The sequence below is a fragment of the Trachypithecus francoisi genome, unplaced genomic scaffold (genome assembly GCF_009764315.1).
Source record: "Trachypithecus francoisi isolate TF-2019V2 unplaced genomic scaffold, Tfra_2.0 Lachesis_group5, whole genome shotgun sequence".
NCBI lineage: Eukaryota > Metazoa > Chordata > Mammalia > Primates > Cercopithecidae > Trachypithecus > Trachypithecus francoisi.
The window spans coordinates 121,523,135-121,550,557 of record NW_022681470.1 but is presented as its reverse complement, the minus strand read 5'-3'; the positions used below and the strand labels follow the sequence as shown (position 1 = coordinate 121,550,557).

At 38.0% G+C, this 27,423-nt stretch overlaps 1 protein-coding gene across 3 annotated transcripts in view; it reads left to right on the top strand.

Annotated features, from left to right (window-relative positions):
- AGL (amylo-alpha-1, 6-glucosidase, 4-alpha-glucanotransferase) overlaps nt 1–9,965 on the top strand; it is a 73,338-nt gene extending 63,373 nt beyond the window's left edge. For all 3 annotated transcript variants that reach the window (XM_033197195.1, XM_033197196.1, XM_033197197.1), the window contains 5 exons: nt 678–775; nt 1,719–1,806; nt 1,913–2,046; nt 7,182–7,414; nt 7,712–9,965. In XM_033197195.1, the coding sequence (XP_033053086.1) occupies nt 678–775; nt 1,719–1,806; nt 1,913–2,046; nt 7,182–7,299 (438 nt within the window). In that variant the 3' untranslated portion in view covers nt 7,300–7,414; nt 7,712–9,965. The remainder of the gene's footprint in view (nt 1–677; nt 776–1,718; nt 1,807–1,912; nt 2,047–7,181; nt 7,415–7,711) is intronic.
- The last annotated feature ends 17,458 nt before the right edge of the window (nt 9,966–27,423 follow it).

The window sequence follows — 27,423 nt, the reverse complement described above, 5'->3', positions numbered from 1 at the left end:
GTATTTACTTATGGCCCCAGAAGCAAAAAACGGGTATCAGATGTACTTAAAGAAATCTATTACAAACCTGCTGAAGAATGAATTACATACATTTAAGTGTGTGCTATCTGGGTTCAGTGACTCACGCCTGTAATTCCAATGCTTTGGGAGGCTGAGGTGGGAGGATTGCTTGAACTCAGGAGTTCAAGATCAGCCTGGGCAACATAGTGAGACTTCATCTCCACAAAAATTTAAAAAATATATTAGCCTGTAGTCCCAGCTGCTCAGGAGGCTAAGGCTAATCGCCTGATCCCAGGAGATTGAGGCTGCACTGAGCTCTGATCTCGCCACTGCACTCCAGCCTGGTGACAGAGCGAGACCCTGTCTCCAAAGGGGTTAAAATAAAAGTGCGTTCTGCCTTCAGTGTAGCTGTGGCAACTTCCTTTTGGAGCTGAGTAACTTTCTTGAGGTGACACGGAGAAATAATCACCTCTAAAAGCTATCCTAACTTCTACGGCCAAAAACAGCCCTTCTAAGTCAGGCTTATAGGATTAGATCTGGTTAGGTATCTACACTCAAATTCTGACCCTCACTGTATTTTAAGTAATTTTTTTCAAGTTTATGAATAGTTTCTGTGGGTAGGAACTAATTGTTCTGTGATCTTAAAAATTTATACATTTGTTTTTGGCATTCACTAGGCCCCTGAGCTCTTTACTACAGAAAAAGCATGGAAAGCTTTGGAGATTGCAGAAAAAAAATTGCTTGGTCCCCTTGGCATGAAAACTTTAGATCCAGAGTAAGTTGGAATATAAGTATTAAGAATGTTGTTGATATTATATTTAATCCAGATACATTGACATCAACCCTAATTTTTTTTTTTTTTTTTTTTTTATCCAGGGCAAAAATTTTTGTACAGATGCCATCTCTAAAAAAATAAAAATTAAAAACAAATTAGCTAGGAGAGATTGTGTACACCTATAGTCCTAGCTACTCAGGAGGCTAAGGCAGGAGTATCAGTTGAGCCAGGAGATCAAGGCTATAGTGAGCTATGATGGCACCACTGCACTTCAGCCTGCTTGACAGAATGAGACACTGTATTAAAACACACACACATGAACCCACACACACACCAAAACCCACAATTAACACTTACTCTTGTGACCAGCTCTCCAAAAAAAGAAAAGTAACAAATGGAGTATAGATAACTGTGTTATAACTTGTATGTATTATAATAAAGCAATATGTATATTCAGTTGCTGTTTGTAACCTGATAATAGGCCAATTTTAATTTTAAAATAATTTTATGGAGAAGCTTAAAAACCACCTTTCCAATCTATAATTAATAAAACCATGTCTTTAATTTTTACTAATTCAAATTATTCTATGTATATTTCAATTATTAGACAGGCCTCAATATATTAGAGGCCTAGGAAATAGTTGACTTTAAACCAACCCATATTTAGTGCCAGGCTAGCTTCTTTAAGGCAAGATACCAGAATATTTTACAGTTTTTATATTAACCAGTATTTGTTAATCATTTTTAACACATGATTCAAGTCCTGTGAACTCAGTATGTACTAATTTAAGGTTAGATGGATAATGCACTAATGCTGAGCTTATTCTGTAGATTAGAAGACAAAATAATTGATTTCTCTTACCTTTGTTATTGAAATTTTTCAATGCTTTCTATGTAATATCTGATCATCTTTTATTTAACTTAAATTTTAATCTTTTTGCAGTGATATGGTTTACTGTGGAATTTATGACAATGCATTAGACAATGACAACTACAATCTTGCAAAAGGTTTCAATTATCACCAAGGACCTGTAAGAATTTCATTTATCTTCTGAGTTTCAGTTTAAATTATTTTTCAAGTAATTTTTAGACATTTATTTTTTTTTTTTGTCTTTACTTTTGAATAATCTTTTTTAGGAGTGGCTGTGGCCTATTGGATATTTTCTTCGTGCAAAATTATATTTTTCCAGATTGATGGGCCCGGAGACTACTGCAAAGACTATAGTTTTGGTTAAAAATGTTCTTTCCCGACACTATGTTCATCTTGAGAGGTAAGTCATCAGGAGCATGTAATTTCCATAACTAGTGTTTAGTCGGTTTACTAGCTATTAGGTAAATTACAGTTTCTTAGAATTGATTTCTATATGCCCTAGGTATCCCAATGAAAAGTGAAGCCTTTATTCTTTAACATGACAAATTCTGTTGTATAATTTTCACTTTCTCTTATTTTAGGTTATTTATTTTAAGTTGAGGTCTTGATATTGTGTGATTTATACATGTGGAATAGTCTTTGATTTTTTTAATTTTCCTGATGTTTTTGGATATGGTTAGCACAGGATAAATATAAAAATGTAAGGTACTCACCCTGGGCTTTTTGAGTAAATTGATTTAAAGATATATCAAGAAATAGTTAGGCCGGGCGCGGTGGCTCAAGCCTGTAATCCCAGCACTTTGGGAGGCCGAGACGGGCGGATCATGAGGTCAGGAGATCGAGACCACCCTGGCTAACACAGTGAAACCCCGTCTCTACTAAAAAATGCAAAAAACTAGCTGGGTGAGGTGGCGGGCGCCTGTAGTCCCAGCTACTCAGGAGGCTGAGGCAGGAGAATGGCGTGAACCCGGGAGGTGAAGCTTGCAGTGAGCTGAGATCCGGCCACTGCACTCCAGCCTGGGTGACACAGCGAGACACTGTCTCAAAAAAAAAAAAAATAGTTTTCAGAAATGCTTTCATTATAGTTAAAATATCAGAGTTGGTCTTTTGCCTGTTATTTCAAAAACCATTTTTCACTTCCTTGTCCTAATTATTAGCAAATAGACAGTGTCAGAGTTACCTATCTTTGTAAGATAGTATAAATTCAGAGGGTATCTTAATTTCCCATATTTTATATTATACATAAGTATATCTATGTTCTATTCTTCAGATTATGAATAAACAGCACAAATTTCATCTCCTTTCTCACAAGCACATAAGGGACTTCTGTGCGTTTCATATTAATAGAACCACTCCTGGTTTCTTTTGTTTGGTTGTCACCATGGTATAGATTTTACCATCCTTTTAACCTATTTATGTCTTTGTATTTAAAGTGGATTTCTTGTACATAGTAGCGTGTAATCGGGTCTTGCTCTCCTGTAGCATGACAGTTTCTGCTTTTGGAATATTTAGACCATTTACATTTAAGGTGATTACTGAAATTGTGAAATTTAAGTGTTTGTTATCTATTTATTCTGTCTGTTTTTTGTTAGCTTTTTCCTCTTTTTGTGCTTCTTTTGCATTGGATATTATTTCATTTTAATCTCCTTTGTTGGCTAATTAGATATAATTCTTGTTTATTTAAAATGGTTGCTTTAGGTTTATCGTATATGTCTTTATAGTTTACCTTCCAGTGATTTACCACTTCAAGTAAGGTATAAAGAACCTTAAAATAGTATAGTTTCATTTTTCCGCTCCTGGCCTATATGCTTATTATTGTCATCCATTTTGCTTTTACATGTTATAACCCCCCATCTAGTAACTACATGGCTACTACTTTTGTTTAGGCAGTCAGTTATTTTTTAATGATCTTTAAATAATACATTAAAAAGTCTAATTACTCTTATAGTTGCCATTTTCAGTGCTCTTCATGTTTTTGTGATATTCTGTATTTCCATCTTGTATCATTTTCCTTCTACCTGAAGGACTTTTTCCATCATGTCTTTGTAGTGTTTGCCTCCTCCTGATGAATTCTTTCAGTTCTTGTAAGTGTAAAAACAGATGTGTTTTGCCTTTATTTTAAAGATATTTTCACTGTGTATAGAATTCAAAGTTAAGCTTTCTCTCTTTCATACTTTAAAGTGGTTACATTGTTTTGATAAGAAATCTGCTATCGTTTTTATGTCTAACCTACCATCACATCCATCCTGGTGTTTTTCATTTCACACATTGTAGTTTCCATTTCTCTTATCTAGGTCGTCTTTATATCTTCCATGTCTCTGTTTAATGTTTTGAACATATGGACTATAATTACAGTGACTCTTTTAATATCCTTGTCTGCTAATTCATTTCTGGGTTGCTTTTGTTTGTGAGTATTCTCTTTATTATGGGTCAGATCACCCTGCTTCTTTGCCTGGTAGTTTTTGTTTTTTGATTTTTGAAGAGACAGGGGTCTTGCTATCTTGCCCAGGCTTGTCTCAAACTCCTAGGCTCAAGCAGTCCTCCCACCTCGGCCGCCTGAAGTGCTGAGATTACAGGCATGAGCCACCACACCCAGCCATTTGCCTGGTTATTTTTTATTAGATACCAGATGTGCATTTTACCTTGTTGGGTGCTAGATTTTTGGTGTTTCTATAAATGTTTTTAAGCTTTGTTTTGGAATGCAGTGAAATTACTTGGAAACAGTTTGATCCTTTCCGGTCTTGATTTTAAGCTTGTTAGACCTGACCAGAATAGCATTTGGTCTAGGAATAATTATTCTCCATTAGTGAATCAAGACCTATCTGTGTTCTCTAGCCTGTATTTCAAAAATTATGACGTTTTCAAATCTGCCTGATGGGAACAAGGAAGTGTACCCAACACTGTGTGAGTGCCATGTACTGCTTCTTCTCATCCTTTTGGATGGTTCTTTCCTTGTTCTTTGGTTGTTTCCTCTTGTGAATTTGCTGGTTGGTACACTACAGATACTTGAGTGGGACCCTCTGCATATCTTCAGAGTTCTCTCTTTGTACAGCTCCCTCCTCTCTAGTACTCTATCCTGCAAATTGTAGCTGCTTTATAGTGTTCCTGGATTCTCAGTTCAACTCAAGGAAGTCTGCCAGGCTCCACCTGTGTTCCCCCTCTCTGTGCCAAATCCTGGAAATTCTCAAGGCAGTAAGGTATGGTAATCATAGGGTTTGCTTCATTTGTTTCTCATTCCTCAAGGATCACTATTTGTGTCCTAATGTCTAATGTCTTAATGTCCAGTTCTTCAGTTGTATCAGACAGGAGGGAAATTTCTGTCCGTACTACTTCCTGTTTGTCACATATGGAAGTCCTTGCTTGCTTTCTGGCCCAGCAAGGTTTTCAAGACTCATCTTTTGCTTTCACTACCCCAGCCTGGAATTGGGCAATTCTCTAAGGAGGCCTTGCTCTTTATAGTGAAAAATGTTATTTAGAAGCCAGATTTGAACACATGGTGTATTGATTATTACTATGCCCCCCCGTAAATAGGGCTAGGAAATATATAATAATAATACATAAATATAGGTAAATACATACACACGTATCTTCATTTCAATGTATCCTGTCTATGTGTATTGAAAACCTGAGTTTACACCAGTTCCAATCTATTGCTCACTATTTAATTCTATTTTTCTCCCTTTATATATTTGTAATTCCATTTTCCAACAATTAATAACGTACTTCCCACATTGGGCTATCACCACCACATACAGTCTGCTCACCCAGCTTCGGCCTGATACCCCACACTAAGCCACCTCTATGTGTGGAGCCCTCCTGATACCACTTGGTTTCTAACTGCCCACTCTGGACCACTCTCACCCTTGGTGAACTCCCTCTTCATACCTCTTGGACTCTTAACATCCTGCTCCATACTACTTATTACCCTTTCCTCTCCATTTGTGGTCACCTGCCATGCTCTGTCCCACCTAATGACTTCAGGATGAATTTTTCAGGAAAGCAAGGGAAAGGGGACTTCCTTGTATTTGTATGGCCATATTCCATGTCCTAGTGTCCAAGTCTAATTATGGGCAGCATATTCATGGTTTTGTAACCTCATTTTGTTTTTTAATTTTGGTAGTCTGTTAGTTTGCTAGAGCTGCAATAACAGAGCACTACAAACTGAGTGACTTAAATAATAGAAACCGTTAAACAGCAGAATATTGTCTCACAGTTCTAGAGGCCAGAAATCTGAAAAATCAAGGCATGGACAGAGCCATCCTCCCTCTGAAGGCATTAGGGAAAGGTCTCTTCCAGCCCTCTCTGCTAGCTGCTGATAATCCTGTGGCTTGTGGCAGCAAAACTCCAATCTTCATGTGGCATTATCTTAACTAATTACATCTGCAGTGACCCGCTTTCCAAACAGGTTCACATTCTGAGGTACTGGGGGCTAGGACTTCAACATACAAATTCTGTGGAGATATAATTCAACACATTACAGATGGCCAGGTATCCAGCTTCAGTCATTTGGCATTTTACTCTGATGTAGCTTGAATACTTGGAAACATACATTTTCTATATTTTCCAGGTTTCTATGACACTTTTAAAAATATGGTACCCAGCTGATATTAGTTATTATCCAAAATACCCTATTTTACCTAATGGGGTGATTTTTTCCCATTTTTACTATGAAATATTTGATGCCCACTGAAGCATGTATGTAATATAGCCCTGAGTTACAAACCATAATAATGAAACAAGTATGTTCCCACGACCCAACTTAGAAATGAAACATTACAGATTTCTGTACTTTTTAAATTCGTGTTTCATTTTTAAGGGATTACATTGAAATTAACAATAAATTTGATGTGCTAACATCACTGTGTTCTGATAGGGAGGGCTGGAACAAGTTATTTAACCTCTGTAAATCTCTCTTACCTCTCTATAGATAGGAATACTTATGGTACCTGCCTTATAGGGTTACTGTGAACATTAAATGAGATAATATATGTAAGCAGTTAGTATTAGAATATAAAGGCATAATAAATACTAAGTTTGTTGTTTAGTAGAATGAGAAATTAATTGGCATTTTTTTTCTTTAAGTAGAAAGTACTCTGGAATGGCATTTCCCCCGCCCAATCGTAGTTCTTAGTGTTTCTTCATTACTTTTAGTTTTACAGTTTTATCAAGATCACACATAACACATCTGCATAATTACAATTTGAGTCTCATAAACTTACTCCAAAAGGAATAAAATTATGCCTGAGAGAGTATTTATCTCTGTATTTATATGTAGCTTGTAATGGTAGTTTCTTCTATGTTTTTAATACATAAAGGGATTCCTTGTATTTAAAAGTCTCAAATTCCAAAGATGGAATGTCAAAGAATAATTTCAGTCTAAATTCATTTGTATGTCTTTAGGATATTGTTTTATTTTGTAGCAAATGACTACATATGATTATTTTCTGCACTAGAAGGCAAAAATCACCAGGTCTTGCCTATTTTGTTAATATGTATTAAATGATGTCTTTGTAAAATGTCTTTTTTTTCATTCAGATCCCCTTGGAAAGGACTTCCAGAACTGACCAATGAGAATGCCCAATACTGTCCTTTCAGCTGTGAAACACAAGCCTGGTCAATTTCTACTATTCTTGAGACACTTTATGATTTATAGTTGATTACAGATTTATAGTTGATTACAGATAATAAGTATGCAATTACTTGTGTTATAGGATGCAAGGTCATCATATGTAAATGCCTTATATGCACAGGCTCAAGTCGTTTTAAAAGTCTCATTTAGGCCGGGCGCGGTGGCTCACGCCTGTAATCCCAGCACTTTGGGAGGCCGAGACGGGCGGATCACAAGGTCAGGAGATCGAGACCATGGTGAAACCCGTCTCTACTAAAAATACAAAAAATTAGCCGGGCGTGGTGGCGGGCGCCTGTAGTCCCAGCTACTCAGGAGGCTGAGGCAGGAGAATGGCGTGAACCCAGGAGGCGGAGCTTGCAGTGAGCCGAGATCGCGCCACTGCACTCCAGCCTGGGCGACAGAGCGAGACTCCGCCTCAAAAAAAAAAAAAAAAAAGTCTCATTTATTATAATATTGATGCTCAATTAGGTAAGATTGTAAAAGCATTGTTTTTTTTAATGTACAGAGTAGATTTCAATTTGAATCAGAAAGAAATATCATTACCAATGAAATGTGTTTGAGTTCAGTAAGAATTCTTCAAATGCCTAGAAATCCAGAGTTTGAAAAAGAAATATCATGTAATCTTCTATTTGTACATAAATAAAAATAAAATATGAAAATATAATGAAAGAAATGGAAGGACAGCTTTTAACTGTGGTATATATAATCTTCAGTAATGAATAGGCTGTGGTTCATTAATATTATCACCACATACTATAGTATTCTTAATACAATGCTCACTCCATTTAGTAAATATTTAATAAATGGTGAATGATAGAATTTTCCACCTACAATATATGTTCCTAAATGGAGCACAGATGTTCAAACTATGCTTTCATTTTTTCACTGATATATTCATTTTTGTGTAATATAATGAATGCCAACAGTATATTTTATATGATTTACTTATGTGGGGAAACATGCAAAGCATTAGGAAATTTATTTCCTGAAAACAGTTTTGTAAAATTAGTATTGAGTTCTAGTTTACTATTATAAGATAGCTTACATTTTCAAAATGGAAATTGTTGGTCATATTTCTAGAATTGTAAAGAAAAAAGGATGTTATATTAGTTTTCTAAAGCTCAACTACCTTTAGTTCATGCTCAAAAATCTATTGCTAGATCATAGTAGATACTGGTTTTCTATTAACTCAAAACCTACATTGACAAGTTTAACATTGAGAAGAATCTTAACAAAATTATGGGTATTAATTCAGTATATATCTTAAATTCAATAAAATCATTGGAAATTTTTCATGTTAACTTATTTTAAGATACCTTAAAAATCTTAAAGTCACAAAAGGAAAAAGGTTTTTAACATTTATATGAGTTCACATTTTTTAATAGAACTTATTTCCTAGGTAGAATTTTTTTACTGTTTTTTACTGTTTTCTTAAGAAAACAGTTAAGTCATTGTGCATTCAGTTGGAAGAAAGTAGTTGCAAGAATTCTTTCATTGCTATATAATATTCAGTGGCTCATTTATAGCTAATAAAATAATGGTGTTTTAAAATAATGCTACTTTAAAAGTAGCATTTTTTAACTTAAAAACCTGAACTATGACTAAGAAATAAAACTAAAGAAGAAAACCAGCAAACTAAAACTTCTGGGCAGCAAAAATTTATAAATGCTTCAGATGTCAAATACCCATTCTTGAAAGCTCGTGTAATTTACTTTAAGATTATCTGCCTGCTGTTCTTCAAAGCTGACCTTGCTTTAGAAATAGTTTTAACTAACTTAGTTTTCTGGCTTCCAAAACTGAAACAGATTAAATCCTACAAATTTAAGGACAGTTCTGACAGTAATCTGACCACTGTCTATAAACACATTGGTTTCCAAATCTCCCTTTCTTCTTCAGTTCCTTCCTTGCTCAATATATAACCTTCTCTAAACTGTGCGGGTAGAAGGAATGACTTTCCTTGAGAGAACCATTAGTTCATCAAAGGTTTATGTAGTTTTGTTGCTCTATTCTAACTTTGACATTAAGGGAGGTAAGAAAGGTAACAGAAAACCAGCATATTTAACCAAAGCACGAAGTAATCACTGACAGTTTAAATGTGACCAAAAAAATAAAAATTCACAATTTTTTAAATGTAGTCATTTTGGGTTATCTCTAGTAAGGCAAATACCCACGTTGGTAAATTTTTAGGATATTGTGTTGCACTAGAAAACTAAGTGGTTCATATTTCTAATGAGGAAGATTAATGAAAGAACATTGTTATATTCTGCATGGTATATTTTAAAGTTTAAGAAGGCATGTTAAACATTATTTCCTCTATGGTAGTTAAAATACAGAACTAGATTTTTAAAAAGTATCATTTGACTAAAGAACGTTTAGGTAGAATGCGTCATACTTGAGTGATGCTGGATAAGGTATTATTATATTTCAATAATGAACTATGCCTTGGTTTTTCACTAATCAAAATCAAAATTACTCTTTAACATGAGAAATGAATTTGCCAGTTTAGTATGCTGTGGTATTTTAATAAGTTTTCTGAGATAATTGGGAAAACATGAGACTGGTCATATTTATGAATATTGTAACATGTGAATTGTAATCCATTTCTGATATGTCTTGAACTACTCTGTCTAGTGGGCAAATGTCATTATTATCTCTGTGTGTTAAGAAAATAAAAATATTTTCTAAAGGTCTATATTTTGCTTTCATTCATAGCCATTGCACCCAGCTAATTTTTTATTTTTTATTTTGTAGAGACAGCATTCTACACTATGTTCCCTAGGTTGGTCTCAGCCTCCTGGCCTTAAGTGATCCTCCTGCCTCAGCCTCCCAGAGGCAATTAATTTGTCAGTGCTGACCAGAGCCATTTATTCAGTGCTTGCCTACTTTAGGTGCTTACCTTTTTGCAGGAGACAGAGAGGAGGAAGAACTTTAGACTGTTTGGATTATTCATTAGGCATGTTGAAAGGAGCAAAATCAACTTCCAATGTATAAATCTGTTAGAAACTATACACTTCTGGTGACAATGGGCCTTCTGGAAAAATAAAAATAATTTTTTTAAATAAATAAAAATAAGCTGGCCGGGCGCGGTGGCTCAAGCCTGTAATCCCAGCACTTTGGGAGGCCGAGACGGGCGGATCACGAGGTCAGGAGATCGAGACCATCCTGGCTAACACGGTGAAACCCCGTCTCTACTAAAAAATACAAAAAACTAGCCGGGCGAGGTGGCGGGCGCCTGTAGTCCCAGCTACTCGGGAGGCTGAGGCAGGAGAATGGCGTGAACCCAGGAGGCGGAGCTTGCAGTGAGCTGAGATCCGGCCACTGCACTCCAGCCCGGGCGATAGAGCGAGACTCCGTCTCAAAAATAAAAATAAAAATAAATAAAAATAAGCTGTGCACTTTCCTGGTACTTCTTGAAACCTTTTACTCAAGTGTGAATTTTTTATTTGTCTTTGATCAACTTACTAACAGTAAATACTACAGGCCAGAAGACATAATATATATACGTGCCTCCTAAAGTAGCCAAAATTTTTTTTTACTTTTCATTATATTACTGAATAATATACATATTTATAGAAAAGCATCTAATGACCAAAGTTGGTCAATTTGGTCTTTGCCTTAGCTACTGTTGGTTTCTTTTTACTGCAGATATGTATATCTTCATCTTCAGATAAAAGATATTAACCTAAAAATCCCAACCTGTAACTACCACAGCAAACTTGCCAAAATTACTTATATAGAACCTCAGTGTGCCAATATAATAAACTCATGGAATTTGCTTAGGAGCTGTTGGTTTCCACGCAACACACCCCCGCCCCGGCCCCCCCAATTTGAGCCTTGAATTATAGAGTAGTGCTAATACTTTGTCATTCTGGCCGTAGTTATTTTGGTTAGAGCAGAGTTTTTTGTTTGTTTGTTTTGTTTTTGTTTGTTTTTTGTTTTTTGTTTTTTTTTTGAGACGGAGTCTCGCTCTGCCGCCCAGGCTGGAGTGCTGTGGCCGGATCTCAGCTCACTGCAAGCTCCGCCTCCCGGGTTCACGCCATTCTCCTGCCTCAGCCTCCCGAGCAGCTGGGACTACAGGCGCCCGCCACCTCGCCCGGCTAGTTTTTTTTGTATTTTTTAGTAGAGACGGGGTTTCACCATGTTAGCCAGGATGGTCTCGATCTCCTGACCTTGTGATCCGCCCGTCTCGGCCTCCCAAAGTGCTGGGATTACAGGCTTGAGCCACCGCGCCCGGCCTGTTTTTGTTTTTTTAAAGAGAGTCTTGCTTTGCTGCCCAAGCCTGATTACATACAGCTCATTACAGCCTCAACCTCCTGGGCTCAAACTATCCTCCCACCTCAGCATCCCAAGTAGCTAGGATGACAGGCATGCAACTACTGCACCCACCTAATTTTTGCATTTTTTTTTTGTAGAGATGGGGGCCACACTGTTGTCTAGGCTGGTCTCAACCTCCTGGGCTCAAGCAGTCCTCCCGTCTCATCCCACCTCAGCCTCCGAAAGTGCTGATGATAGGTGTGACCATTTCTGGCCAGATTTTTCTTTAATCAGATCTTTCAGCACTTGCCTCCACCTTTGTAATCTCTTCTGTCTCTTCAATATTTATGTCAGTCTCAATAATAACCACTGTTTCTATTTCCTTCTAGTTTTTTTTTTTATAAGTGCATCTGTTATGAGGTGAGACATTACTTAGGTGTTTTTCCAAATTGTTAAATCCCAAACTTATAAGTTGAATATGATTGATGGGAAGTCCTTTTTTAATCTGGAATTATTCTTTAATGGTAGGGTCTACTAGAATACACTGTTTTCTGTGCCCATTCACCTATCTCACTATTCTAGTTTTTGTTTTAATATTTGTTAGAGCATTTTCTCACCACCTTTCTGTCTCATCAGTTCCCTAGGCTTCTTTTTCAGAATCTTACTTACTCCCACCTATTTGTTCTTTGTATGTATTTTCCCAAATCCAAAAACTATTCTCTTAGCATTTTTACTAAACATGCCCTCATACTCTTAATTTGATAACAACAGACATATTGGCATTATTTAATCTTATCTTAAAATGTAAGCTATTGATTTAAAACTTTTTAGCTTGTTGGAATTCTTCCTAATTTTTATGTTTATGATTGCTGTGATCCATTTTGGTTCAATTTGATGGTCAATTGGTCAGAATAGAAAATTCAGATTCAAGAAACATTAATGGAGCCCCTACTGTATCAGCAATTTTACATTGGAGGTATTATATCCCTTTTGTAAATGAGAACATTGATAATCTTACCATAAATCAAATAGCAGATAAATTCCTGGACCCTAGACTCAAACTCTGATTTTCCTACCACAAATCATCTTACATAAACCCTCAAGATTGCTGTCCTCTGTGCTTGCCCTCCTGCTTCCTCCCTCCATCAACCCATAGGACCCATTGTTGCTATTATCAGTTTGCCATGGAAAGCATTAGTTCTGTTCTGCTTGAGCCTAGGTATACTTCCTTATTACCTGGCCAAAATTCTCGTATCTGCAGCCGTCTGCACTAATAAGATAACCCATGTGTTCCTGGCTAAATGTGTAACCAAGCTTGGGCTAGGTTATACAAGTAGGATAAATTTGCAAATGTAAGTATCTTATCAAGGAAGGTGAAACAGAAAAGTCAGAGACAACAGGAAGTGTTAATAATTAAGAGAAGGCCAACCGGTTAAAGTTGGTCCAAAGGAATTTCGGCCAAAAAGCAGGGCCCATGCCCATGCATTTTTAACACCAAAGGGAACAAGCTATGGAAATTTTCTAAAAAATATGGCGCTTAATTCTGCAAGTGTTCAATGTTAATATATTTATTGTAACTGATATATTTTCAAAGTACAAAACTGAGCACTAAGTCTTATTAGATATCTTTTTTATCACATAAAGAAGCAGTACTCCAAAAATGATTTATCTTGGCTCCCACATCACATTCAATGGATCACAAAAGTCTGGTCACTTTTACCTGACTGCAGATTTCTACTCATACTCTTATCTTGCACATAGATTAACATAATAATCTTTAAATTGATGACAATTTCCTCTATCCCTCATAGAGCTATGAGGAAAACCTTTCTTGAACACTGGTGCTGTCTATTACTGGTCAGAGGACATTGAGGATTCTCTGTGATTCGGCCTCAGTCTCTTTCCAGTCCTATTGTTACAGTGTCTCCTTTGCTTTTCCCAAAGCTGATTACTTGCCTCCCTGAACCTTTGCTTCTTCAATTGTGAAAACAGTGACTATAACATCTGTGGGTAGTAAGAATTCATGAGGGCAACCCATAGTGTATTTAAGTTTCACTGCCTATAATAGAACCTAAATAATAATGGTCTACATAAGATAGATGTCAAGGGTGTGCACCCCAGAGCTGATATGATGGCTCCATTGTCATCAAAAACCAAAGCTAGCATTTAATGACAGAATACTCAAGAACTTCTCAAATATTTCTTTTAATATGAGCTCACTGTCTCTTAGATGTTATAAGCAGGGGTAGACAATAATCTGTTTACTTTTTGTAATGTTTTTAGAGGCAGTCTCACTCTGTCACCCAGACTGGAATGCAGTAGTATGATCATAGTTTACTACAGCCTCCAACTCCTGGGCTCAAGTGATCCTCCTGCCTCAGCCTCTCAGAGAGCTGGCACTACAGGCATGTGCCACCAAGCCTGGCTAATTTTTAATATATTGTAGACATAAAGCCTCACTGTGTTGCCCAGGCTGGCCTCAAACTCCGGAACTCAAGCGACCCTCTAGCCTCAGCCTCCCAAAGTGTTGGGATTACAGGCGTGAGCCACTGCACCCAGCCTATTTGTTTATTTTAATAGGGGAAACAACTCAAAGTTTACATCATCTAAATTGATGGCAAATTTTAAGGCTTGGCTAAAATAACAAATTTTCTCATCTAAAAAAATTCTAATTTTATACTTAAACTCTAAAGAAGCAGAAGAACTATTACTGAAGTCTTTACTAATAAAGCAAGATAGAATTTTACAGGAATTTTTGTTGGTTTTGGTTTGGTTGATTTTAATTCTACTTTGGTCCTTCTCATCATTGGACAACGTGGGGAAATGTATTTCAGACAAATAAATGAACTAGTTTGCAATAAATAGAGTGTGACTGTTTGATAGACTTCCCTTCTTTCTGAATGTCTACAAGAATAAGCTTTTTTATTTTCTTTAAGCAACTTCAAAGCACTAACTCTTAGACCTAGAGATCTGTTTCCTTTTTTTTTTTTTTTTTTTTTGAGATATAGTCTCACTGTTTTTCCTAGACTGGTCTTGAATGCCTGAGCTCAAGCAATCCTCCTGTCTCAGCCTCCCTCAGCCTTCAGAGTAGCTGGATTGCAGGCACACAACCCACATCTGGCTAGAGATTATTTATCTTAGAGATTCACTTACTGGAATTCAGCTCTGCATACTCAGAAATAAGCAAATATATGCTTCCCTCAGGGGTCTTCATTTCTGTGTGTTTCTTATAATGTCATTGTTCCACTGAGCCAATTGTGAGTCTAATGTTTAAAAATATGCCATTTCCATAAGACACAGTTCCCTAAGCCAGTGCTTCCCACCCTTTACATGTTACAGAACACATTTAAAAAGATAAGCTTGGACTGAGTGTGGTGGCTTACGCCTGTAATCCCAGCACTCTGACTTAAGGGGATAATTTATCAGTTTTCAGCCTATAAATTTCTTTTGTTGTTTTGTTTGTTTTCTTTCAGTGAATGGAATATAAATTTCTTATGGAATGTTTAAGTATAATTGCTTTCCTAGAGAAAAAGAAATTGTGTTTTGAAACATAATATATGCATCTTTAAAGAACAACAATTAAGTGAACAGCATGAACCCACTACAGAGTTGAAAATGAAAACAAACAGCCTGTCCCTATTTTAGACAATACTACAGCCATGCAAAGATAGTAGCTGTTTATTTCGGGAATTCCTGTCTAGGAAGATGAGACTGTAAACCAACTAAAACAACTTGCTCACTAGTATTTTTCTGATAATTATCTTGCTCATCAAGATTTATTTTAAAACACTTGCCTCATTTTGTCCACCAATACAAAGTTATTATTTTTAAACTCTGCCTAATCCCAACCAGCTCCACCTTGCAATGCCTGCCTTAAAAATCACCCAGCCATGTCCCAAAACTCTTTAAATACCATTCCCTAACTTACCCCTTCTGAGAAAATATTAAGATTTTGTTAAGATGGTATTTTTCCTTGCGGCAATATGTAAGGCATGATCAACAGATTTTTCTGGAGGTATTTTATGGGAGATTTTTACAGAGCTTTAGAAGACAACCTTACCAGTATCACTAAAGTGCACTGCCTACCCCTCCAAATTAGATTCCTCTCTGCCACTGGTGGATTCTCCCTCCTGATTTTATGTTAGTCATTTTCCTAATTATCTCTGTAGTGTTATATATGTATATCTTAATAGACGATTTAGTTTTGCCTGTTTTAACTGTTATATATTTGGAATTCTATTATTTCTAATCTTTTCTAACTTAATTTTTGTAACATATTATGTTCTTGAGATTTATTCCCATCAATGAGTGCAGCTTGTGGCTCATTTTTCTTCTCTGCTATAGTTGATTCCATTGTTTGAATAAGCCACAATTTATACATCCATTCAAACGATTCTCTATAACAAAAAAACACCAATTTTAGTCTCTTTTTTTAAATTTAAAAATAAATTTTCCAATATCTTACCTTCTTAATAGAGATGAGTTTCACTATGTTGCCCAGGCTGGTCTCGAACTCCTGGCCTCAAGGGATCCCCTCCCCCACAACCTCAACCTCCCAAAATGCTGGGATTACAGACATGAGCCACCACGCCTGGCCAGCTTTAGGCTCTACAGTTCTTTTGTTCACAATATGTGGCATATTACCCAAAATAAAGAAACATTTGAAGAGAAAAGCAACTGTGATAGACAATCAAAAGAAGAGACAGACAAGGGAAGCAGATCAAAATGATGCACTCGCAGAGGTTAGCTGATAGACCTTTTCAAATAAGATTATAGACATGTTAAAAAGTAAAAGAAGGAAATCCTGGTTTACACCTGTAATCCCAACACTTTAGGAGGCAAAAGCAGGAGGACTGCTTGAAGCCAGGAGTTCAAGACCAGCCTGAGCAACATAGGGAGACCCTGTCTCTAAATTAGTAAATAAAGGAAAACACAGAGAATTCCAAAAGAAAATTGGAATCTATATAAAAGAATCAAAAAGACATTCTAGAACTGAAGAATATTTATCTGAAATTAAGAACTTGTAGGGTAGTTTTAACAGCAGACTGAGCGCTAGAAAGAATGAAATCAAAGGCCAATCAATTAAAAATATCGAAACTAAAGCAAAGAGAGAAAAACAATGGAAAGAACCAAGCGCCGCTTGTGAGACACACAGGACAGTGTCAAACAGTCTCACACACCTGTAACTGGAGTCTCAGAATCAAGGAAAATGATAACAATGACTGAGAGTTTTTGAAAACTGTTTATTGCTCACATTTTACCCCATGTGTCTTGTTTTCTTAATTCTTCCTCTTCACACACACACAGAGTACAGTTAACTCCAGTAAATTTAACATTGCTGAACTTTAATCAAATACACCTCCTATTTCCAGTGTTGTCAGTTCACTGAATAATGTCCTCCATAGCTTATTTTCCCATCGAGTACAGGGTTCAGTTAAGATCAGGTGTGGCATGTAATTGTCATGTCTTTAGTTCCCTTTAATCAGGAATATTTCCATAATATTTCTGTGTCATTTATGACATTTTTGAAGAAAAACAGTTACCCCACCTCTTACCAAAAGAATATTCTTCATTTTGGGTTTATATGAACCATTCAGAAAGGCAAATACACAGACACAAAAAGCAGATTAATGGTTGGCTGGGGCTTAGAATGAGAAGGGAAGAGGGAGTGACTGCAGTGGGGCATAAGCTTTTTTGTGGGATGATTGCAATGTTCTGAGATTATATTTTGGTGTTTGTTGCATAACTTTGAAAATTGACTAAAAATCATTCATATATATACTTTAAATGGGTGAACTTTTTGGTAAGGAAATTGTATTTCAATCAAGCTATTTTTTTAAAGTTAGATGCAGAGAGAAGAAAAATTCAGAAAAACTATGATTAATATCCTCTAAGGTATAGGAAGAGATACTGCATTCAGGAAACAAGAACAGGATGCTGTTGCTAAAAAAGGAACACCTGGGGACATACAAATCGGTCTTAGATATTGAAAACTTCAGCAGAAAGCAATACAATTTTATACAATAAAGTTCAAGAGCTTTCCTAGAGGAGCCAGGGTGACGTTGAAGGAAGATCTCAAGGTGACAGTTGTAGAGTGGACATAGAGATTAACCAGTGCCGATTGGAGCCGCTCAGGGAAGAGGGTTCTCTAAATCATTAAAATTGATGGATACCCAGTACTTTTGAACTTTTAAGAGGATTCCTAGGTAAAGAAGTAGGGCTGGCGGGTTGACTCATGCCTGTAATCCCAGCACTTTGGGAGGCCAAAGTGGGAGGATCACGAGGTCAGGAGATTGAGACCATCCTGACTAACACACTGAAACTCCGTCTCTACTAAAAAATACAAAAAATTAGCCGGGCATGGTGGCAGGCGCCTGTAGTCCCAGCTACTCGGGAGGCTGAGGCAGGAGAATAGCGTGAACCCGTAAGGCTGAGCTTGCAGTGAGCAGAGATCACACTACTGCACTCCAGCCTGGGCCATAGAGCGAGATTCCGTCTCAAAAAAAAAAAAAAAAAGAAGTAGGGCTAGATTGTTCCTAAGTACTTAGAAAACTAAGCAAGCAATAACAAAAATAGATATTTAACAACAGAGAAAACAACGTTTTGCAGAAAACAAAAGGTAATTAAAGTATACCATATGGCTCAGCTGTTCATAAAACTTAAAATAGTTATTAATACCATAAATGGTGAATTTTTATGATAACAAAGTTATGATGAAGTTATACTTACTGGACTGGGGATGGAAAATGTGTTTGTGGTAGAGGCTAGGAGGAATGGGAAGGTGTGTGTGAAAGATAATTAAAAGGACATCTTCCATAAAAATCAATAAGTAATGCCTAAAATTAAAAAAAAAAAAAAAAAACAAGAAATAGCAATATAAGCATGTTACGCAGCAACATGGAGGTAACACCCAAAACAATCAGTTCAGATATGAAATGGTCGGAAGAACATGAAAGATCAGTAGAAGCTGGGGCTGACTGGGTGAACTGGTATTTGGGGAACAAAACTTACAGATAGATCTCTTAATGCTATAGGCAAGGAAGCTTTGATGGAAATAAAAAAAAAAAAAAAAATAGGCCAGGTACAGTGGCTCACGCCTGTAATCCCAACACTTTGGGAGGCAAAAGGCAGGTAGATTGCTTGAGGTTAGGAGTTTGAGACCAGCCTGGGCAACATGGTGAAACCCCATCTCTACTAAAAATACAAAAATTAGCCAGGTGTGGTGGCACAGGCCTGAGAGCCCAGCTACTTGAGAGGCTGAAACACAAAAATCGCTTGAACCTGGGAGGCAGAATTTGCAGTGAGCCAAGATCATGCCACTGCATTTTAGCCTGGGCAACAGAATGAGACTCTGCCTCCAAAATAATAAATAAATAAATAAAAATTTAAAATAAAATTATATGAAATTAAAAATTGAACCTAGAGAAGAAAAAAGAAACACTCATCCATATTAGTGAAATACAGGGACATTTCTGCCTTCAAGACATCTGGCTCTGGTGATTGTTCTTAGGAAGCCAAAGAGATGTATATTTATATTAACTTATGTACATCAAGGGTGCTTTTAATAAAAAGATCTAGTAACAGAAAATTACTAATGTCCTCATTTCTGAAATGATATTCATAGTCCAGGAAACTTCCATTTCATGAGCAGGTGAAGAAGAGGAACCCACAAAGGAAACAAAATCTTTCTGAGTTTTAGGTTTCCCTCTGCAAGGTAGGAATACACTCACTTTATAATATTGCCAAAAGGATTTCCTTCTTTGCCAAGTTTTAAGTTCCCAAATTTTATCTTCTTTACCTCGTTTTAGAAGAGAATGAGAGAAAGAAAAGGCGATGAATGGCAGTGTACTGGTGCCTGGTGAGACATTCTCCTTTTTAACTAAGTAGTATTCCTTTCTACTTTTTCCTTCCTCAAATCCAAATCCTTGAAGATAGGAACCCAGCATTAACAACTATCAAGCCCTCCAGGTGAGTCTAATTAACAGTTAGGGTTCAGACCACTGCATCAATGGAAATCAGAATTCTGAAGCCAACAAATCTGACTACCAAAAGAAATCAAATATTTTCTGTCATCTTGCCTTTTTTGCCTTTTATACAAAATGTTTACAAACCTGTGATCATATACAGATACAATTTCATACCCAGACACTGATTTTCAACAGGTATACAATTATTTCATTATATATCATATGAGAATTAATTTGTTCTAAGGGAAAAGTTCCAGGTGTAACACTTCTAGCTTTGTGTTCATGTACATGAAAACTGAGGTTCACAAGAATTAAGTGACTTACCGGTAAAATGAATATCATATCTTAGGAATCTTGAGATATGAGAATGAATACTCTCATATCTCAGGAAAGGAACAGTCACAGGAATCTAAGAATTAAGTGAAACAATCTAAAAATACCAATTTAAAAATAGCATTCATATAAGATGGATTATTCCATTAGAACGGTGATTCTCCGCCAGGTGTGGTGACTCATGCCTGTAATTCCAGCACTTTGGGAGGCCAAGCTGAGAATCCCTTGAGGCTAGGAGTTCAAGACCAGCCTGAGCAACATCACTAGACCCTGTCTCAAAAAAATTTTTTTAATTAGCCAGGTGTGGTGACATTTTCCTGCAGTTCTAGCTACTCAGAAGCCTGAGGCTGGAGGATTGCTTAAGCCCAGTATTTAAAGATTATAGAAAGGTATGATCACACCACTACACTCCAACCTGGGTGACAGAGCAAGACCCTATCTCTATTAATAAAACAAAATTAATAAATCGCCTCTCTGGAGAGGTTTACCAATATCTGGAGACAATTTTAATTGTCACAACAGAAGAGTGCTACTTGCCTCTAGTGTGTTGCTAAACATCCTGCACAGCATAGGACAGGCCCTCACAACAAAAAATTATTGCAGCCCAAAATGCCAATAGTAATGAGGTTGAGAAACCCTGTACTACAATACATTAATATTTAAGACACAAAATTAGTGACTTTTATATCTCAATATTACCTTTAGCATCTCCAAAATTACCTCTATCTTTCGGTACAACTGTGGGGAAAAGAAAGAGAGATCAGACTGTTACTGTGTCTATATAGAAAGAAGTAGACATAAGAGACTCCATTTTGTTCTGTATTTGAGATGCTGTTAATCTGTGACCCTACCCCCAACCTTGTCCTTGCAAGAGACATGTGCTGTGGTGACTCAAGGTATGGGCTGTGCAGGATGTGCTTTGTTAAACAAGTGCCTGAAGGCAGTATGCTTGTGAAAAGTCATCACCATTATCTTAATCTCAAGTACCCAGGGACACTACACTGCCAAAGGTCGCAGGGACCTCTGCCTAGGAAAGCTAGGTATTGTCCAAGATTTCGCCCCATGTGATAGTCTGAAATATGGCCTCGTGGGAAGGGAAAGACCTGATCGTCCCCCAGCCTGACACCCGTGAAGGGTCTGTGCTGAGGAGGACTAGTATAAGAGGAAAGAAGGCCTCTTGGCAGTGAGATAGAGAAAAGCATCTGCCTCCTGCCCATCCCTGGGCAATGGAACACCTGACTCTATGTTCTGTTTACTGAGAAAAGAGAAAACAGCCTTAGGGCTGAAGGTGGGACATGCTAGGGGCAATACTGCTCTTTATGCACTAAAAAGGTTTATGGAGATGTTTGCATATGCATATCAAGGCACAGCACTTTTCCTTAAACTTATTTATGTCACAGAGATCTTTATTCATATGTCTTACTGCTGACCTTCTGCCTACGATGATCCTATTATCCTACCACTTCCCTTTTTCTTTTTTTTTTTTTTTTTTGAGGTGGAGTCTCGCTTTGTCGCCCGGACTGGAGTGCAGTGGCCGGATCTCAGCTCACTGCAAGCTCCGCCTCCCGGGTTTACGCCATTCTCCTGCCTCAGCCTCCCAAGTAGCTGGGACTACAGGCGCCCGCCACCTCGCCCGGCTAGTTTTTTTTGTATTTTTAGTAGAGACGGGGTTTCACCGTGTTAGCCAGGATGGTCTCGATCTCCTGACCTCGTGATCCGCCCGTCTCGGCCTCCCAAAGTGCTGGGATTACAGGCTTGAGCCACCGCGCCCGGCCCCACTTCCCTTTTTCTAAGATGGTAAAGATAATGATCAATAAATACTGAGGGAACTCAGTGCCTGCACGGGTCCTCTGTATGCTGAGCGCCAGTCCCCTGGGCCCACTCTTTCTTTCTCTATACTTTGTCTCTGTGTCTCATTTCTTTTCTCAAGTCTCTCGTTCCACCTAATGAGAAACGCCCACAGGTGTGGAGGGGCAGGCCACCTCTTCAACAACAAATATTCACCATATTAATACTTGGCTGAATAATTTGTTATATTGAAAACAAAAAGACATGGCTTTGAAGCAGCAGCAAGAGTTTAAGCTTGGTTTAAAGCATCAGAAGGGCCACTACTCTTTTTAGGAAGTTTCCTGGTTAAAATTTACTGAAAACTAATATATTTTTCTTTACATGAAGCTCTAAGACGCATCCTATTCTTGGATGCTTTACTAAAGTACTGACTCTCATTCATCTACCCCTAATGACATGACATAAATGATTCAGAATGCCCTTATGATAGAGGCAGGAGGCAGACAAATGCCTTAGCAGATAGGGACAGGTCCTCAGTGAAACCCTATCTCCAAGTGGGAGACAGTTTAAAGCCTGAAAACCAAGCTACAAGTCAAATCCATGGACCAGATTGAGAACCTGTCTCCTCGTTTGACATGCTTTTCTCTGATCCCCAAGCTTCACCTAATTTACATATATCTACCCTTTCCTAATTGGTTTTCTACACTGCCATGCCCACTTTTGAGTGCTGCCTTTCTTTGCATACTCACAAACCAATCAGCATGCATGCCCTTATTCTGAGCCCATAAAAGTCCCAGGCTCAGCCACACTGGGAGAGAAACCACCTGACTGCAAGTGTGGGAGACCACACCCATGTCCTCTCCGGACTGAAAGCTTTTCCGTCACTCAATATAAAATTCTTGCCCACCCTTTTCATCCTTCAAATTGTCAGTGTATCTTCATTCTTCTTGGATGCAGAAGAAGAGCTCAGGAATGGCCTAATGTGGGTATGAGTCATAACACAAGCAGGCCAAGTGGGCAGAGTGCCTCCAGCAACAGGCAAAAGGCCAAGCAAGGCCCAGGCAGTCGGGGGCAGCACCCGCTGTGGAGGTCCTCAGTCGGCAAAGTGGCTGAGAAAAATCCTGCATCGCTTAGAAATGGAGTACACTTTACATGGAACACTGGAGGTCAAACTGCCAAATCCATCAAACCATTCAACAGGCCTATGAGAGCCACAACATCAAAGCCAAGACTACTACACAATCTATTGTCTTGACAAAAGTAAGTATGATGGTGGAAAGGCTACGTGCTGTGTATTAAAGACTGCTTCCTGATCTAACATGTTTAAAATTCCAAAAATTGTTCATAGGTGCTACATTTTATTGATATTTAACTTGAAAATGCATTTGCCAGCTGGTTGTCATAACTTCCTTCCTATCCAGCCAAATAGTTTAGGAATATTTTGTGTAATCTACTATTTTAAAATAGATAACAAGACCTCTTTTCGCTTCTTTATAATCCTATTAAAGTATTCCTATATGTAATTTAGAAATAAGCAATCTATCCTATTTAGGAATAGCTAAGTTGTTTTTATAAAACCCTGTTATCTTTTTTATCTGACCCTCCATTTCTTCCTTGCTTTCCATACTTCCTTTTCCTGTTTTTTTTTTCCACGTTTTTTTCCCTCTCTTGGTTTCCCTCTCCTGGTTTATCTCCTGATACCCTGATTCCCTGAGAATATACCTTATTCTTACCAGAGGAATTGTAGATATTGTATCGTCTCAGCTATATTCACAGCTTTAAAAAAAAAAAAAAACACACACACAAAAAACATAACAAACAGCTGTGAGTTAAAGACACTGATTCTAAACTCCTTGGATGAAACTTCGAAAATAATCATTCCAGTGACAAAGCAACCAGAGTATTTGTTTAATATCTTCACTTTTGAAAGAACTCTGAGTGATTTTTCACTACATTCCATCAGGATCTAATACTGTAATTCTCAGATGTTACATGAGATATATTATTGTGTGAAGCAATTCCATTCTGTAATAATCTATTATTATTCCCATTGTTCCTGTAGGGGGAAAAACCTTCAGCAAAAAAACATTCTAAACCTGCTTCAGTATCAAGCATTCTGTCAAGCAAATATTTTAACTGTTTGTTTATCTAAATTATTAAAGTGCTGTGTATTCGAATTCTAAGTTGTTGAACCAAAATGACTTTTTTGGTTCCAACTATATATAATTCAAGGTTTATTGCAATTGTGGGTTTTAATAGTTAACAGTTTTTTCGAAACATCAGAGCACAGATAGAGAAAATTCTCCACTGGTACTATATGCAATCTTTGTTCTTAGATAAACTCAGACTATACCAGTAGAAATACTTGGAATAGATGTTTTACCCTTGGTAGTTTAATTTCACTCTCCTTCACCTTGTAATGATTCTCATGGTAGAGTGAGTAAGGGAGGGAGATATTTCTCAGAATAACTAAGATAGGCCTCCAAAAGAATGCCAGATATGATTATAGAACAATTTGAGTACAAATTAGAAAACGAAAAACGTTAAAGAGAACAACAAAATGGTTCAAAAATAATCAAGAAAGCCTGGAATTTTAAACTTAAATTCTCAAGTAGAGTTTTGGGTTGGGTTACTGTTATTTAATTATCTGCTGTTTAAAGTTGAAAGATATCTGAAAATCTCATTTAAAGAAAGATCTGAAGATGTTCTAATAATCTTTCTTTAGTAATTTTTCAGTGATGTGTATTTCTTCAGCAAGTTATACTAAATTTCTTTCTCTCTGGAATAAAAATACAGTTAAGGGAAAAAACGGACAAAGCAAAAGTTACCTGTAAAGGTAGTGAATAGTCATTTATGCTTAGAAATTATAAAAATAAGCTATTAGCATTCCTAACTTTGTTGACAAAATGACTTAATTTGCTAAATGCTCTACCCTTTCTTGTTTTTAGCAGTTAGTCCTTCTTGCACTATTATTAGTTCATCTTCCAGTGAATGGTTATTCCTAATGATATAAACGATACTCATCTGGGAAGTAATACAAGAGATATTCTCTTGTACACAAACTCTTATATGAAGAAAGGTAATGATCAGCTTTAACAATTAGAGGTAGGAATAAGTGAGTAAATGATGTTAGCTTTGGTTCAATGAAACAAGCTGAAGTGAACTGAACTGCATAGCTCTATTTCTGAAGTCCTGATGAGGACCCAGTAGGGTAAAATATTTTAATTTCATCAGTATTTGCTGTACAGCTGGGGTAGGCCATGTGGTCTATTTTTGCAACAACTGAAACTTTCCTAGGCAATGCCAGAATATTATAACCACTAATTTGAAAGTTTTAACCACTGAAAGAGCTAACGTTGATTTCTGTGCTATTTATAAAAAGAAAAATGTTTAAGAAAATCATGAATTTATTTTCCATATGGTAAGCATACTAGTTACAAATTCAAACCCTGCATATCAGGACTGCTTGGCAAAACTCAAAGCCTCATTTAATACAAAATGTATGGACTTGGCTGGGCGCTGTGGCTCATTCCTGTAGTCCCAGCACTTTGTGAAGCCAAGGCGGGTGGATCAAGAGGTCGGGAGATCGAGACCATCCTGGCTAGCACGGTGAAACCCCGTTTCTACTAAAAATTCAAAAAAATTGGCCAGGTGTGGTGGCGGGCACCTGTAGTCCCAGCTACTCAGGAGGCTGAGGTAGGAGAATGGTGTGAACCCGGGAGGTGGAGCTTGCCGTGAGCCAAGATCGCGCCACTGTACTCCAGCCTGGGCGAGAGAGAGAGAGTCCATCTTGGGGGAGGGGGGAAAAAAGTATGGAGTTTAACTTTTTCTTGAAAATTATTCAGTATTCTACTCTCTTTTTCACTGTTTATTAATAGTTGGGCTTTCCCTGGACCTGTAGACCAGATCTCTTTACTACATTCTCTCACAGGGCTTTGAAACTTCACTGGAGCATTTTTATGGTTTTTTTTTTATATTTTTTTTATTTGTTTTTTTGAGACGGAGTCTTGCTCTGCCGTCCGGGCTGGAGTGCAGTGGCCGGATCTCAGCTCACTGCAAGCTCCGCCTCCCGGGTTTATGCCATCCTCCTGCCTCAGCCTCCGGAGTAGCTGGGACTACAGGCGCCCGCCACCTCGCCTGGCTAGTTTTTTTGTATTTTTAGTAGAGACGGGGTTTCACCGTGTTAGCCAGGATGGTCTCGATCTCCTGACCTCGTGATCCGCCCGTCTCGGCCTCCCAAAGTGCTGGGATTACAGGCTTGAGCCACCGCGCCCGGCTCATTTTTATGGTTATAGTTCTACATTAGTCATTATTTGAAACCCAGCATGGAACACAGCCTGGAATATAGCAAGTACTCAATGATTACTTGAAAAAATTAATGAGTTAATATTTACTGAGTTTAAGAAATTGGGCCTGGTGTGGTGGCTCACACCTGTAATCCCAGCACTTTGGGAGGCAGAGGCAGGAGGATCACTTGAGATCAGGAGTTCGAGACCAGCCTGGCCAACATGGTGAAACTCCGTCTCTACTAAAAATACAAAAATTAGCTGGGCGTGGTGGTGTATCCCTACAGTCCCAGCTACTTTGGAGGCTGAGGCAGGAGAATCACTTAAAGCTGGGAGGTGGAGGTTGCAGTGAGCTAAGATGATGCCACTGCACTCCAGGCACAGCAACAGAGCGAAACTCCATCTAAAAAAAAAAAGTTTTTGAATAAATCCCAGCACTTCAGGAGGCTGAGATGAGAGGATCTCTTGAACCCAAGAGTTCAAGACCAGCCTGGGTAACATGGCAAGACCTCATCTCTACAAAAATAATAAGTAAAAAAAAATTAGGTAGGCATGGTGGCATGTGCCTGTATTCCCAGCCTCTCGGGTGGCTGGGGTGGGAGGATTGCTTGAGCCTGGGAGGTAGAGGCTGCAGTGAGCAATGGTCATGCCACTCTACTCCAGCCTGGGGACAGAGCAAGACCCTGTCATAAAATAAAATAGTAGAGAGATGCTTCCAATCTAGAATAACTTTACAAAAAGAAAAGAAGAGAAATTGAATAACCATTTTATGGCTTACTATGCTGTTAAGGCACAGAGATGGAATTTTGTGTCCAATTTTATTTTATTTATTTATTTATTTATTATTTTTTTTAGAGGAAGTCTGGCTCTGTCACCCAGACTGGAGTGCAGTGGCACCATCTCAGCTCACTGCAAGCTCCGCCTCTCGGGTTCACGCCATTCTCCTGCCTCAGCCTCCCGAGAAGCTGGGACTACAGGCGCCCGCCACCTCGCCCGTCTAATTTTTTGTATTTTTAGTAGAGACGGGGTTTCACCGTGTTAGCCAGGATGGTCTCCATCTCCTGACCTCGTGATCCGCCCGCCTCGGCCTCCCGAAGTGCGGGGATTACAGGCGTGAGCCACGGCGCGTGGCCGTGTCCAATTTTATTTTAACACAAAAATCTAAAACTAGGGAAAAATGCAAGGAGATTAAAAATAAAGATTAGGCTAGGAGTGGTGGCTCACTCAGGGGTGTCCAAGGGAGAGAGTACAGTCATGGGTTCTTAGTTTCTGTTCCTGGTTGAGCCCGTAAAGCCCCTTCCTCATCCCTATTTTCTCCTTATCACTAGAGGCAGAAACCAAAACCCATGGCCTCAAGGCTACTAAAAGCCTAAAACAAAACAAAACAAAACAGAACACCGACACCACCACCAACAACAACAAAAGAAGGCAGGTTAAACAAGATTGCTACACTTTGGAAGGCCCAAGCAGGAGGATCATTTGAGCCAAGGAGTTCAAAACCAGCCTGAGCAACACAAGGA